The 14,640-nt window shown below is 59.2% G+C and overlaps 1 protein-coding gene across 3 annotated transcripts in view; it reads right to left on the bottom strand.

The window, feature by feature from the left end:
- Positions 1-12,555, bottom strand: part of LZTR1 (leucine zipper like post translational regulator 1) — a 33,638-nt gene extending 21,083 nt beyond the window's left edge. Inside the window, exons 1-15 of one of the 3 annotated variants that reach the window (XM_063722728.1) lie at positions 12,508-12,555; positions 9,720-9,902; positions 4,266-4,479; positions 3,913-4,022; positions 3,609-3,718; positions 3,485-3,529; positions 3,160-3,256; positions 2,965-3,077; positions 2,002-2,088; positions 1,479-1,570; positions 1,247-1,377; positions 1,019-1,134; positions 847-918; positions 697-760; positions 17-93 (exon numbers count right to left, since the gene is read on the bottom strand). In XM_063722728.1, the coding sequence (XP_063578798.1) occupies positions 17-93; positions 697-760; positions 847-918; positions 1,019-1,134; positions 1,247-1,377; positions 1,479-1,570; positions 2,002-2,088; positions 2,965-3,077; positions 3,160-3,256; positions 3,485-3,529; positions 3,609-3,718; positions 3,913-4,022; positions 4,266-4,479; positions 9,720-9,750 (1,359 nt within the window). In that variant the 5' untranslated portion in view covers positions 9,751-9,902; positions 12,508-12,555. Of the gene's footprint in view, positions 1-16; positions 94-696; positions 761-846; positions 919-1,018; positions 1,135-1,246; positions 1,378-1,478; positions 1,571-2,001; positions 2,089-2,964; positions 3,078-3,159; positions 3,257-3,484; positions 3,530-3,608; positions 3,719-3,912; positions 4,023-4,265; positions 4,480-9,719; positions 11,930-12,507 lie in introns of those variants that run through there. The other 2 variants (XM_063722727.1, XM_063722729.1) reach the window with 2 other exon arrangements.
- Positions 12,556-14,640: the final 2,085 nt, after the last annotated feature.

The following is a 14,640-nucleotide window of genomic DNA, read 5'->3' as shown; positions in this document are numbered from 1 at the left end:
GTGCCATCCACCCTACCTTGTTGACAGGGATGAAGCCTCGGGAATCCAGACCGATGCCGCTTTGCCTCAGGAAGCCTGTGGCGGGCACTGCACCTGACAAGACGGAAGCCTGTGTCCACTCCTCTGTCCCTCCCTTCTGCGTAGTCACTCTCCACACCCCACACCATGCGCTTGATGTGCCAGCCCCAGACTGATCCTCCAGGGCTGTCCACCTGAGGCCTTCATGCACCCTGGCCCCCACTACCCAGGCTCCCACAGACCCGGTGCCTCCCGCAAGACCTCAGATATCACCTTCTCCAAGAAGTGCTCCATGAGGCCCCTAAGTGGAAGGACAGCATGCCATACCTCCTCAGCCCCTGCAGGCGCTACCACCTCCCATCTTGGCCCCTACCCAAATTGGCACCTCAGCTGGAGCAGGAGCCAGTTCGAGTCTCGCCTGTGTCAACTCTCGCAGGGCATGGAGATGAGTGTTACTGGGCAGCGGGCACTGGGAGTATTCTCTGTGCCAGGCCTGGGCTGAGCCCGGTACACACCTTCCCCAACAGCTCCGTAAAGTGGGGGCAGTTGGGGGTCCCCGTTTGACAGATGTGGTGGAAACTGAGGCTCTGGGAGGGGAAGGGACTAGCCCAAGGTCACATGTGAGCATGTGCAGACGGCTGGGCTGGTTTGTGCCTGCCTGCCCACACACCAACTCACCAATGCCCACCACGCAGACGTCAGCCCGCACGACCTTGCTGCTTTTCAGCACAACCTCCTTCAGCTGTGGGGAGTGGGTGGGTAAACAGGTGGACCCAGCTCCCAGGCTCAGGGGACAGAGGACAGAAAGCATCAGGGAGAAGGGCCCACCTTTCCCTCCTGGCCCCGCAGCTCCGACACCTCTGTCTGCATGTAGAACTTCACCCGGTTGTTCTCAAACATCTGTCAGGGCAAGTGGGCAGGTGGGCGGTGGATGGGAGCCCAGCCAGGGGCCGGGCTGGGCCCCAGGGCTCCAAGGCACTGGGTGCTGGGGTGGGCTCACCTTCATGAGGGCACGACCGACGCGCTCCCCCAGGAACCTCCTGAAGGGCGTCTCCTCCAGCTCCACCACAGACACAGAGTGGGCCTTCTCCGTCAGGTAAGCGGCCACCTCCATCCCTGGTGATGGGCAGGGGGTGGCAGGCTGGTACCTGCACCTTCCTCGACCAGAACTTCCCTGGGACTGGCCACGATGACCTGACCACCATCCCCACTGCCCACTACCTCTCACCCAGGAAGCCGGCTCCCACGATGACCACATTGCGGCCTCGGGCCAGCCTCACCACGCGATTGGCATCCTCTGGCGTCCGGATGGTGAACACATTCTCCACTTCTTTGCCTTTGCAGCTCAGAGTCTTGGGGCTGAGACATGGCCGTGTCAGTGAGGGCTTCCTGGCAGCCCCAGCCCCGTCCAGGCCAGTGCCCTGCCCAGTGTCCAATGGGTAAAAAGGAGACCCTCCCACCTGCTCCCTGGTGCCAGCAGCAGCTTGCTGTACTCCAGCTTGAAGCCATCCTTGAACACGACCTTCTTATTTCTCACGTCCACTGTGACTACCTGCAATCCCCACCGGGCAGAGCATGAGCTTGGGCATGGGGCTGGGCCTCGCCGCCCACTCCCCGGTCCTGCAGTACACCCACAGCCCAGCCACAGCCTCTGAGAATCTCCCATTAAAACAGATCCTGCTACCTGGGCTTCATTCTTTAAGCTTCAGACATCACCTTCCCCTCAAACCTCTCCTTACCCTCCCAAGTCCCACCAGTCTCTCCTATCCAGCCGTGATCATTTATCTCCACACACCCTGGGGCTCTGTGTGTGCCTATGACCCATTGGGAAAAAGCTCCTTGCTGTCTCCCAAGCCTGGAGCACCTCCCAGGTGCCTGGGCAGTGGGGAAGGTAGAGCACCAAGACCCCACCCCAGGGGCCCACACAACCTCACGGTTCCCACCTTCCCTCCTCGGGCCTGTTTCCCACCCTTGACCCTGTACCTGAGCCTCAGTGAGCACCTCGATGCCATAGGCTCGGAAAAACTCCTTGGGCCTCAGGGCCAGCTGCTCAGGCTGTGTGTCCAGGGACTGGGGGGGAGAGCCAGCTTGAAAGGAGCCAGTTTACAGCAGAAGACACTGGGGCCCAGGGAAGGTGGGGCCAGCCCCAGTCACACAGGGGCTGCAGGACAGAACTCAGCAAACCCAGATCTGGCCGGGCGCAGTGACTCATGCCTGTAATCCCAACACTTTGGGAGGCTGAGACAGGAGGATCGCTTGAACCCAGGAGTTCAAAACCAGCCTGGGCAACGTGACAAAACCTCATTTCTACAAAAAATACAAAATATTAGCCAGGCGTGGTGGTGCGCGCCTGTAATCCTAGCTACCCGGGAGGCTGAGGTGGGAGGATCGTTTGAGCCCGGGAGGTGGAGGTCGACGCTACAGGGAGCCGTGAGACAGGCACTGCTCTCCAGCCTGAGTGACAGAGCAAGACCCTGTCTCAAAAAAAGAAAAGCCAGGTGCAGTGGTTCACACCTGTAATCCTAGCACCTTGGGAGGCTGAGGTGGGCGGATGGGCTGAGCTCAGGAGTTCAAGACTGGTCTGGGCAACATGGTGAAACCCCATCTCTACTAAAAATACAAAAAATTAGCCAGGCATGGTGGTGGTGCACACCTGTAATCCCAGCTACTCGGAAGGCTGAAGCGTGAGAATCGCTTGAACCCAGGAGGTGGAAGTTGCAGTGAGCCGAGAAGGCGCCACTGCATTCCAGCCTGGGCGACAGAGTGAGACCCTGTCTCAAAACAACAACAACAACAAATCTAGATCTTTTGGGGGTACCACGGACAGGCCTGGCATAAGCAGGGAGGGCAGCTGGCCAGACCCCAATGGGGTGACAAGCAAGGCTTGAAGTGGGCTTAACTGGGACCCAGAGGGATAGGATCCCTACTTGCCCCACCCCCCCCTACCTTGCTGAGCTTGGGACGGTCATAGGGAAGGTGCCGGTCTAGCGTGCACAGGACGATCCGGTCGGAGAAGCCCTCCTGCCGCAGTGTCTCTGCACACACCAGGCCAGCTGCACCTGAGGGGAGGGGCCCGTGGGCCGGGAACCACTTCTCACCAATCCCATCTCCCACTCTGCCCCTCATGACCCCACTACCAACCTGCACCCACAATGAGCACATTGGTGCTACTGCTGTACCCAGCACTTGGAGAGATACACTTGGCCATCACCTTGGTCCTCCGCTGCAGCTGTAGGGCCTGTGGGTGCCAGGAGGGTGGAGGGTCATTGCCATCCTCCGCATGCCATCATCCTGGCAGGCAGGTCCTGGTGCTCCAGCCCAGCCTCATCCCTACTGCAACCCCTCACTCTGCTCCAGTGACACGTGCCAAGCTCCTCCCACCACCGGGCTTTGCACGTGGCATTCTCTGGGCCAAGATGCCCTCCCAGCTCCTCCCTTCTGCCTCAGCCCCGAGCTATCCCCTCACCTGCTTGCTGGCCCGGACGTACACCTTCTCCTTCTCAATCTTCACCTGCAAGGGCTACATTGCTCAGGACCAGCCCCGAACCCCACAACCCCAGGTTCCCACCCTACCGCACTCCTGGCCCCACCTGGAACTTGTGCAGACTGTCCAGGCCGGGGAAGTCCTCCAGGTCCCCAGTGCTGATGTTGAAGCAGGCGCCGTGCCAGGGGCAGCGCACCCGACCACGGGACAGAACGCCTGGGAAGGGGAGATGCTAGTCTGGGCCCACCAGCGGGGGTTGCTTCCCAAGGATCTCAGTGCCCCGCAACTGCGGGCCCCTCCCCACAGCCCAGGAGACTTCACTAATAGATGAAGATCCTGGGGTCTGGGGAGGAGCCAAGCTGGCATGGGGCCTGGAAGGTTCCCCTCATGAGTCCCACCTGACAGCTCACCTTTCACCAGGGGTGCGCCGTAGTGCGGACACTTATGGCCCAGGGCGTGGAACTCCCCATTGTCCTTCACCAGCAACACCTTCCCCCAGCCCAGCTCCACTTCCCGCATCCTGGGGAACCGCAGCACTCAGAGGTCAGGCCAGACACCAGGCACAACAACCTCCTGGCAGCTCCTCCCAGTGTCCAGCCTTCTGGGGAGCAGGCCCAGACCGGTAGAAGCCACAAAGGCAGTGACCAGGGCAGCAGCTGGTCATAGCCCCTTCAGGCCAACCCCGACCCCCGGCTATGGCCTGTACCTCACTCTCCCACCTTGGGACCCCTGATCCCCCCTCCCAGGCAGGCCCAGAACCCACTGGCCATTCTCAAGGTCTTTGACGTGGCAGACAGCAGCCTCCACGCAATCCTGAGGGCTGGGGTAGGGGTGAGGGGTGGACAGGCGCTCCTCCGTGTGGAAGTGGCGGGCCGTGCCGTTGCCCTGGTAGGCCCGAGGGCTGCCCTTCCCACTGGCCGACAACTCCTCCTTGCCTCGCTCCTTCTCAGGCAGCACCACCTCGATCTTGAGCTCCACTGTGGGCAAGGCGGCACCTTGAGTCCCCCAACTCAGCCAACTTCCTCCCCCATCCCTCAAGCTGGGTGCAGAGGCCAGCTCCTCAGGGTGCCGGGAGGCTCAGCCCTGCCTGGCAACCTCCCCAGAATTCCCTCTGCACCACCAGCAAAGAGCCTTAAACCTGGACGAGGCAGAGGAGGGCCATGGATGGGTGGGGGTGCACCCGGGTCTGCTTGAGTTCGTTTCTGCATGTCTCTTTTTTCTTTTTTTTGAGACAGCGTCTCACTCTGTCGCCCAGGCTGTAGTGCAGTCACGCAATCTCGGCTCACTGCAGCCTCTGCCTCCTGGGTTCAAGCGATTCTCCCATCTCAGCCTTCCCAGTAGCTGGGACTACACGTGTATACCACCACGCCAGAGGTGTGGCGTGACAGGGTTGGTAGAGACAGGGTTTTGCCATGTTGGCCAGGCTGGTCTCAAACTCCTGACCTCAAGTGATCTGCCCGCCTCAGCCTCCCAAAGTGCTGGGATTATAGGCTTCAGCCACCGCACCCCGCCTCCTTTTTCAATTACAGTATTAGTGAGGGGTACACAGAGCTGAGTTCCTTTGACCCTGCAGTTCTCCTGGCTGCAGGAACCTCTGTGGCGAAAGAACCCTGAGGCCCTAAAGTCCTGCATCTTCTGATGGACAACGACAATGTCCCTGACATCTCAGGGTATGATTCATGTGCACACAGAAATTCAAAAGTGGCAGCAGCTCAGTTCCCAGCCAGTCAATCTGGGTGACAGGAAGTCAAGGTTCATTGTTCTAGTCTTACAACTTTCCCATATATTTGAATTTTTTTTCAAAAATTAAAAAAAATGTACACAGCATAATTCACAGCATAATTTCAACTTCTTCTTCTTTTTTTTTTTTTTTTTTTGAGATGGAGTTTCGCTGTTGTTGCCCAGGCTGGAGTGCAATGGTGCGATCTTGGCTCACTGCAACTTCTGCCTCCCAGGTTCAAGCGATTCTCCTGCCTCAACCTCTTGAGTGGCTGGGATTACAGGCAAGCGCCACCACACCTGACTAATTGTTGTATTTTTAGTAGAGACAGGGCTCCATATTGGTCAGGCTGGTCTCAAACTCCTGACCTCAGGTGATCCACCTGCTTCGGCCTCCCAAAATGCTGGGATTACAGGCGTGGGCCACCACTCCCGGCCCGATTTCAACTGCTTAAAATAGCTCTTCTCACCAATTTGAGAATCCTTCATCACTAACCAGGTGCTGGGTTTTCAGTGTCCTCGTGTGCCCTGGGGGTGAACCTGAGCATGGCAATGCATGTGGATGGCACAGAGGGGACACAGCCCCCCCCCACAACAGCCGCCGTACGGAGCCACCTCCCCAGCATGCCCATGGACACGGGGCCAGCTCTAGTGGGCAGTGAGCCAGAGATTGCCATTTTCTTCTTTATACTTTTCCACATTTTCCAAATTCCCTGTGATGTGCCTGAGATATTTTTCTAATTAGAAGGGAACAATAAACAGAATTTTTAGCAGCAATAATCCGGCCTCCCAGGCTGCTGCTGCAGGGAGGAAGCTGAGTGATGGACACTAAGCCCCTGGCACAGCATGGGCCCGATGCTGGAGCAGGAGGTACCTCTCTCGCTTCCCGAGGCACCAGCACCTCTGGGTTTTACCTCTCATCCCTTCCACCTCAGAACTGACACTCCAGAAACCAAGAACCCAGAGAGGCTGCCGAGATGCACCTCCAGGCCTTTCCCTGAGCTGTCCCCTGGGCTGGGGCTGCCATCCTTCGTATCTACCCAGACAAGCCTCAGGAGTTGCCTCTCCTGGCTGCCCAGCCCCTGAATATCCATCATCTCATGCTCTGCTAAATCCTCCACCCTGACCAGGTCCCCTCCCCAGCCCCAAGTCCCAGCCCTCAGCTCAGGCCCAGGCATAGCAGGGGACAGGGGCAAAGAAAAGGTCAGTTCCTTGACCCCAGCCCAGCAGGGAGGATGCAGAGCACAGAGCCACACTGAGGCCGTCGTATCAGGTGGGGGGTTATGGGTGGGGCTTTCATTCCATTTTCTGTACTTTATGTAATGGTGTTAGAATGTTTTTGGAAGAATTAAAAAGAGAAATACTTTGGACTTAGCTGACACCAGCTGTGGAAGCTGTGGGAGCTCACAAATAGCCTGGCAGTGGGGCCAGATAACGCCAAGCGAGGCTGCTCTCATCCTCCACCTCCTCCCAGAAGGTTCCAAGCCCGCTCACTGATGCAGTCTAACGGAAGCCATTAAGTCAGGGGCCCTTTGGAAAGGTAGAGGGGAGGGGCGTCTCTGCTCACCCACAAAACTGGATCAGCCCCAGCTCCGTGACTTCCGGTTGCCCATAAGACCTGCCTTAGCCCCTTTGGGCCTTAAGATGCCTTTATTATAAAATCGAGAGAAGGCCAGGTGCGGTGGCTCATGCCTGTAATCCCAACACTTTGGGAGGCCAAGGCAGGAGGATCGCTTGAGTCCAGGAGTTCAAGACCAGCCTGGGCAACAGGGTGAGATGCAGTCTCTACAAAAAATTTAAAAATTTGTCGGTTGGCCGGGAATGATGGCTCACTCCTGTAATCCCAATCTCTACTAAAAATATAAAAATTAGCCAGGCATGGTGGAATGCGCTTATAATCCCAGCTACTTGGGAGCCTGAGGCAGGAGAATCGCTTGAACCTGGGAGGCGGAAGTTGCAGTGAGCCAAGATCGCGCCATTGCACTCCAGCCTGGGCGAGGGAGTGAGATTGTCTCTCAAAAAATAAAAAAATTAAAAAAATAAAATTGCCAGTCATGGTGGTGCAGGCCTGTAGTCCCTGCTACTCAGGAGGTGGGAGGATCACTTGAGCCCAGGAGTTCTAGGCTGCTGCGAGCTATGATTATGCAACTTTACTCCAACCTGGGCAACAAAATGAGACCCCATCTCAAAAAATGAAAATAAAACAGAGAGAACAGCAAATGCCTACCTCGTTGGTGACAGTGAATGCTGAAGGAAATAATGTATGTAACCCAGAGTAGAAGCTCAATAGATGGAGTTGGGCAGCAGTGTTTTACCAGTTAGCTCTGAGCCTCCTAGCAGCCACGGTGAGGATGGAAAGCCTTTAGGTATCAGTTATGGCCTAATAAAAGGCAGGTGAACAGATGCTAAGAGAGCTGCACTTCCTCCTAGCTCTGAGCTAGGTGAGGGACTGGCCTGATATCTTCTTATCAAGAACTCAGACAGGACACACAGGAGCACAGAGGGAACCCAGGAAGCAGGTGCTGATGCACACGGAGCCACAGAATCGAGTGGAGCAAGATAGAAAGTGAGGGATTTGCACAGAGGTCTTCTGCTTGCTCTAGTCTCTTTGTGGCCCCTTAAGACCCCAGCTGAACCCTCATGCCCCAAATGCTGTCACTCCCATATCTGGAAATTCCCTGAGCCTCATGCCTGACCTGCCCAGCATGGGCACCTGGGGCCTGAGCCTCTGGCTACGGCCCCACAGAGGAGGCCTGGCAGCACAGAGCCCAGCTCAGAGAAGGGATAACAAATAATATTCCTTGGGAGGCCGAGACGGGCGGATCACAAGGTCAGGAGATAGAGACCATCCTGGCTAACACAGTAAAACCCCGTCTCTACTAAAAATACAAAAAAAAATAGCCGGATGTGGTGGCAGGCGCCTGTTGTCCCAGCTACTCGGGAGGCTGAGGCAGGAGAATGGCATGAACCTGGGAGGCGGAGCTTGCAGTGAACCGAGATCACGCCACTGCACTCCAGCCTGGGAGAAGGAGCAAGACTCTGTCTCAAAAAAAGAAATTCTGCAAGTGCTTCTGGTGTGCCAGGCCCTCATGCTAGGCACAACAGCCCCACTTTACAATGAGGATGCAGAGGCTCAGAGAGGTGAAATCACCTGCCCAAGGCCACACAGCTGGGAAGGAGCAGGGCTGGATTTGCCTAAGTTCTTAGCACTGCCTTTGGTGAGAGTGGCCACCCCTGACACTGGAAGTCCTGGGGCCACGGGTCCCAGGCAGGCCAGCCATTTGGGGTCCTTTAAAAGAACCTGCAGGTGGCATCTTCTGCCAGGGCCTCCTGCCAGCCCAGCGGTGCCACAGACGCCTGGTATGAGGCCAGCTGGCATCATCCCACCCACTTCTAGGGGGAGACAATGGACGTCATCTGCCCAAGGCACATTTTGAGGCAGAGAGGGATCCAGCCCAGGCCTAGGTGTCCACAGCACAGGAGCGGGGGGAGGAAGAGTGGCTTCCTGGAGCAGAGGCAAGTCCTTCTGCCTGGTGGGTCATCACAGCCCTCCTCTCTCCCCCAAGTTCTCCCTTAGACCCAGGAAAGGGAGAAAAGCCTCACAAGTTCCAAGGTAACGGAGCTGATGGGTATCAGGTAACGGGAGCTGGGGTGAGCTGGCTGGGGTGAGCTGGCCGGGGCAGCGTGGCCTGGCGGGGTGAGTGGAGCACTGGCTGCGCTCTTGAGGTCTCTCTAAGCCTCAGTTTCTCCATCTGTGACAAAGCTGCACACTCCTGCCTCCCCAGGTGTTGTGAGGAGAGAAGAGGGAAAGTGGGGGGCCAGAGGGAGAGCTCCGCAGACATGAGTCTTTAGTGGAGAGAAGACCCAGGCCTCCCCCAGCACCCCAGGACACTCCCACTTCTGGCTGGAGTAACTCAGGCTAGGTTGAGTGGTGATTTCCTGTATAAATGGGGAAGTGTGCCCAGAAAGGCCGAGAAGGCAGCCCGAGACCACACAGGGGATCAGAGGAGGCAAAGAGAGCCAGGATCTGCCCACTACACCCTCACAGCAACTCTAAGAGGTTAGGGTGGCCAGGCCCTCTCTTTTGCAGAGAGAAAAACAGAGGCTCAGAGGGGTAACTTGCGTGCCCTAGGTCACAGAGTGGCTGAGGGTGTCCCCAGTTCCCCCGTTCCCTGGCCCTGGGGACATAGCCCCTTCCCCAACCCTGCAACAGGAGGAACCCTGCCTTTCCTTTTCCAAGAAGGGTCCTGCTGTTATTCCCACCACCAACACTCAAAGCCCCAAAGAAAAAGGGGCACCCACTGGAGCAGAGGCCAGCCGGGGGAACTGCTCCAGGCCCCCTACCCCCTCCTGGCTGCAGCGTATTAACATTCCGAGCGGGCTCCTGCCTAGCCTGACCTACTTCGGAGGCCTGCCGAGTGCAGAGGGGGAGGGGGGGAGGGGGGAGGGGGAGGCGGGGAGGGAGGAGGAAGGATGGAGGCAAGAAGACAGGAGGTACCTGGTTTGGGTTTGGAGAAGCAGCCGCCCATGGCGAGTGGCCTGAGGATGGCCGGCAGGCAGGAGCACAGATGGGGAGCTGTCGGAGGCCTAGGGCGCCCCCCATGGGGCTGGACTCCCTGCAGGCCTTAGAGACGCTGGAGCCGCCATCCTGCTGGAGCTGCTCTAGGACTTGCAGGGGAGACTGGAGCCATCAGGACCGGGTCATGTGGGCAGGTAGAGACACAGAGGGACAGAGAGAGACAGTGGGAGCTTCAGAAAGAGTCTTACATTTGAGCTGGGAACCATGGCGTGTAGGTGAGCCTGATCCCAGAGCATGGGGCCCTGGAGGTGACCTCCCCTTTGAAGCCCTCCAAGCTCACTCCCTCACTCCTCCAGTGGAGTTCCTCTGCCCGAACCTCGGCCACCCATCGTCAAGCCCCGTGGCTGCCTTGCCCAGGAAATCCTCCCTGATTTCTGCTGCCTCCTCATGCCCCCTTCCCCTCTCCAAATCCCACAGCCTGAGAGCTCTGGGACCCTCCATTTTCCCAGGAGACCACTATGCCTAGGCTCAAAGAGTGGGTCACCTTGGGCAAGCCAAAGCCCTTCTCATCCTTGGTCTTCTCTCTCCTACAATGGGGGTGACATCAGGCTCCCCCTAGCCCAGCCCCACCCTGGCTAGCACTCCGGACACCCACCTCCTCGCAGGGCAGCCACTGCTCCGTGTTCCAGGCCCAGCAGTGGACTGAGGCTGCCGGGCCTTGGAAGGCCGGGCAGGGAGGGCAGGGGTCCAGGAGGCGGCCCAGCCTCCACCCTCCTCCCAGCTCAAGCTGTGGCCAGGAGGGGCTGGGGGGCGGTGTGGGGCTGGGCCAGTCCACTGGTCCCCAGGGAAACCCTGCTCTGTGGTGAACAGAAGTGGGCGGCCAGCCCGGGCCTGATGGGGTTAGGGGAAAGGGAAGCCAGGCACACAGCCCTGCCATGCCTGTGCCCAGCAGCCATAAGCTCCCCCTACCCCCGACTCCAGCCCTTCACAAATGCCCACCAGGCCTGTGGGCAGTCATGCCCAACAGCATATGACGAAAGCAAGGGGTCAAGGTCCCATCAAGGTCAAGCAGCAGGGGTATCCCTGTGGCCTCCCACCCCACCCTCCCACCTTAATCAGTTTTAAGGTGGGCAGGGGCCCAGAAAGCCCCCACATCACCCTAAGGCCCTGCAAGGTGCCCTGGGGGAGGGGACACCTGCACAGCAGAGACATCACTGTAGCCAGGTGCCTTCCAGGCTACAGGGTGGGCCTTCCGGAAGATTCAGCCTACAGGTGGATTTTGGAAGGCCCAGGGCACAGGCATAGCTGCCTTGTTTGCAAATGACCTCCCCACAGTCCATCCCACTGCCATCCTCCAGTTTCCTCTGGAAGTTCTTCCTGAAGTCTCACTTGAGGTAGGGCTGAGACCCACCTGGTCTGGCCCAGATAGGAGGAAGGGCCGTGCGTGGGTGCCTGAGAGTGAGGGGTGGAAACAAAAGGCCAGGTTGGAGAGAGACCATTGGTGCCTGGCCCCTGCGCCTGTCGGCCCTCGAGGTGCCCATTACAGGGGAGGAGGCGGTGGCTCCCACAGCCACTGGGGCGTGCCTTGGCTCTTTCCCCTACTTGTCATCAAAGAAGGTCTGTAAAACTCAACTGCCACCTGCCCCACCTGCCCCTTCCCTTGGCACTAGGCAGTCCCTCCCCGGGTCCTGGTTTCAGCCCTGGCTCAGCCCTGCCCACTTCCTTCCTGGCTGACCTCAGGCCTCACCTGATGGGCCACAGATCCCAGAAAAGGTCAGACCTGGTCTTGCCACTGGGGACCTGCTCAGGCTGTTCCGTCCCTTCCCGAGTACCCAGGGACCTGAATCCCCCAGGGCCTGGGCCAGGAAGGAGACTGGGTGGGGCCCCTGTGCCTTCGGCCTACTGTGTGCTAGATCAGCTTGGAGCCCAGTCACCCCACTCAAAGGCAAAGGTCCTTGCCAGGGGCAGGGCAGGAGGGACCCCCAGGTTTATGGAGAGTGCCGGAGTGCTATTCCTTGCCCATGAGCTGCCCACTGCAGAAAAGTTCTAGCAGAGCCCAGTGCTAACCACCCAGCAGGAGTCGGTGTCTGTCCCAGGGACCCCAGGACCTGCAAGGCGGCACTGGATTACCCCCATCTCACAGAGCAGCCCCTGCTCCACCTGACCCACCCAGGGCTCCTGGCGCCCCCGGGTTGCAGGCTGGGCAGGGTCCTCTCCCCACTCCTCCACCTCTCGCCCCCCCGCCCCCCCCGCCCCCACTGCCTCATCCCAAGGGCTCCTGCCCAGATCGGACTCCCAGTGGCTTCCAGGCGTCCTAGGGATGGCATCTGATCCCAGTCCTGCCTTCGAGTGTGGGGGTTCCGCGCTCTCCCCTCCCCCACGGAGCTCAGGGCAAGCCTCTGTCCACTCTCCCCGCCTCTGCACGTGCAGTTCCCTCTCTCTGGGAAGCCGATGCCAGCAGCCTCGCCGGTTCCGTCCCGGTGCCCCCGCCAGACCTTGCAGCACGAGAAGGGGGACTGACTGGCACACAGTGGGGCCCCGCGGCGAGCCGGGAAGGGGCCGTTGTGGGACGAGAGAAGGACGAGGTGCGCTTCGGCCCCCGGTCAGTGCCTCTGGCCCCGCTTGCCAACCCCCAACCCCTAACGTGCCGGGCCCGGGTCCGAGACTTGCGAGCGCAAGCGCTGGCCCCCGGCGCCGGGGCGAAAAGGCGGGGCGGCGGGCGGGGACAGGGGTTCCGGGGACCAGGGTCCCCGGGGCGGGCGCTCACCTGGGATCGGCGCCGGCCTGGGCTCGGGAACCGCTTGGGGCCGCGGGCGCGGGGGGGCGGGGAGGCGCGGGCGGGGCGGGGCTGGCGCTGCGGCTGCACTGCGGCCGGGGAGACCGCGGCGCCCAGCACCGCCCCGCCGGGCCGGAACAGGTGGGGGGCGGCCGGGGGACAGGGGCAGGCCGAGGCCATCGGCGTCCGGACCGGAGTCGCGGGGCGTAGGGAGGCAGCCAGGGGCCGCTCTGGCCGGGGGCGCCCGGGCCCGAGTCTGGGTCTCCGGGGATCCTCGCGACCTCCCAGGGATGCCCAACTGGGGCGCGGGCAGGGTCTGATTCTTTTTTCTTTTCTTTCTTTCCAAAGTCTCAGAACCATCTGTGGGCGGGGTGGGGGAACTTGAATCATTCTGAGAAACCTCCGCAAGAAAGTAAAACCCAATCAAACCTTGCTGCCCACAGCTCCCTTCACTGGTTGGGGGAGTTCAGGTTCGCTGGTGTCCTAGGTTCCTCCCGGCCCTCTCTCCACACATACCAGGGTCTGTTTTCAATTATATTTTATTACATTTTCTTTTTCTCACCTGTCATTTACCAGAACTCCTTGGGTCTCCAGAAATCACAGTGCACCCTGATGTTGTGCCTCCTCCTCCAGGAGGCCCTCCTTGATCAGCCTCCCCTCTATTAGGGCTGATTATTCTGGTTCCTAACACTTGGGTGTTTCATTGTCCTTAATGTGTGGATCTCTGCGTTGTAGGTAGACCTTGTCTTTCAAGCAGGCTGGAGCACAGACGCTGTGTGGGTTCCTCCCCTGTCTGGGCCTTGCTTTCCTCTCCTGTAAGGAGGACAATAATGACAGCAGTAAAGTTCCCTGTGCCAGGCCCAGCCAGCCTTCCCAGGCCATCCTCTGGGACTATTTATGCCCCACCCCACCCAGGGGGCAAGTTCGAGCCCCCACCACCACCACTCTCCTACAATTTTACAGATAGGAAATGCAGCCCAGGGAGTCCTGGTCTTGTTCAGGGTCAGGAACAGGCCCTGCATGGATCACACTGGGGGCAGGTGGTGGGGTGACCAGGCCCGGAGGGCACATGTGGCTCAGTTCAGGCAAGTCCTCTCAGCTCATGTGTTGCTTCCACAGTGGGACCGTTGCCACTGCCACAGGAGAGTCCCATCACAGGGCAGATGGCAGTGCTTGGGCCTGGTGCCCTGGTCTCCAACCAGCCTGCCCCCATTTCATACACGTGGTGATCTTGCTGCCCCACCCACCTTCAGAATCTCCTCTAGCCAGGAAGACAGTGCGCCTCGTAATAACTACGGCTGTGATTTTGCATGCATTTATTTCCTTACCCATCACAACAGCCTGAGAAGGAAGGTTCTCTTTATATTATCTCCATTTCACAAATGGAGAAACTGAGGTTCAGTGAGGTTAGGGACTCTCCAGGGCCACACAGCTGCTAAGTGGCAGAGCAGCCCTGGGCAGGCTGGCCTCCCAGGTGGAGGGCTGGAAGCAGGAGGGGAGAGGCCTACCAGGCTCATGCAAGGCCACAGGGCCTCCAGTGCACAATTCAAGTCCTATTCTGTGGCCGTGGTAATCAGTGAGTGGACCCCTCTGCTCCAGCCTCCCCAGGACACCAGGGGTAACTGAAATACTCTCCCAGACTGCTGCCAGGACACCATGACAGGCGCAGAGCCAGGCACAGGGGGTGCTCGGGAAGTGGGGTCGGGGCTGCTGAGTTTGGGGTGCCAGAGATAAAGCTGGGGAAACAGGTCAGTGTGGGGGCTGAGGCCAGCAACTTGGGAAGATACCCTGACACAAGGCAAGTGCAGGCCTGACCTGGGGCAAGTCCATTGTGGCTCCCTTGGCCCCAGGCACTATGCTTGAGGTTCCTGCTGCCCCATGCTGGGGCTGAAATCACAAGATCTTTGTAGAGCAAAAGCTAAAACCAAGGGCAGGCTAGAAGTGCTGCCTCTCCCGAAGGGCCCTCAGGCTTAGGGGAGATGCATGTGGACCAGGGGCCCCAGGAAGACCCAGGAGGGCTCCGAGCCCCGGGCAGCCTGAGGTCCTGATCTTGCCCCAAGGATGGTTCTGGAAAGGCAATAATATTCCAGCAGCTTTGACAGTACCAAATGGGGCACACGGCTG

Source organism: Pongo abelii, chromosome 23 (genome assembly GCF_028885655.2).
Source record: "Pongo abelii isolate AG06213 chromosome 23, NHGRI_mPonAbe1-v2.0_pri, whole genome shotgun sequence".
Lineage (NCBI taxonomy): Eukaryota > Metazoa > Chordata > Mammalia > Primates > Hominidae > Pongo > Pongo abelii.
Note: the sequence above shows the minus strand (reverse complement) of the source record. Positions and strands in the feature narration are given on the sequence as shown.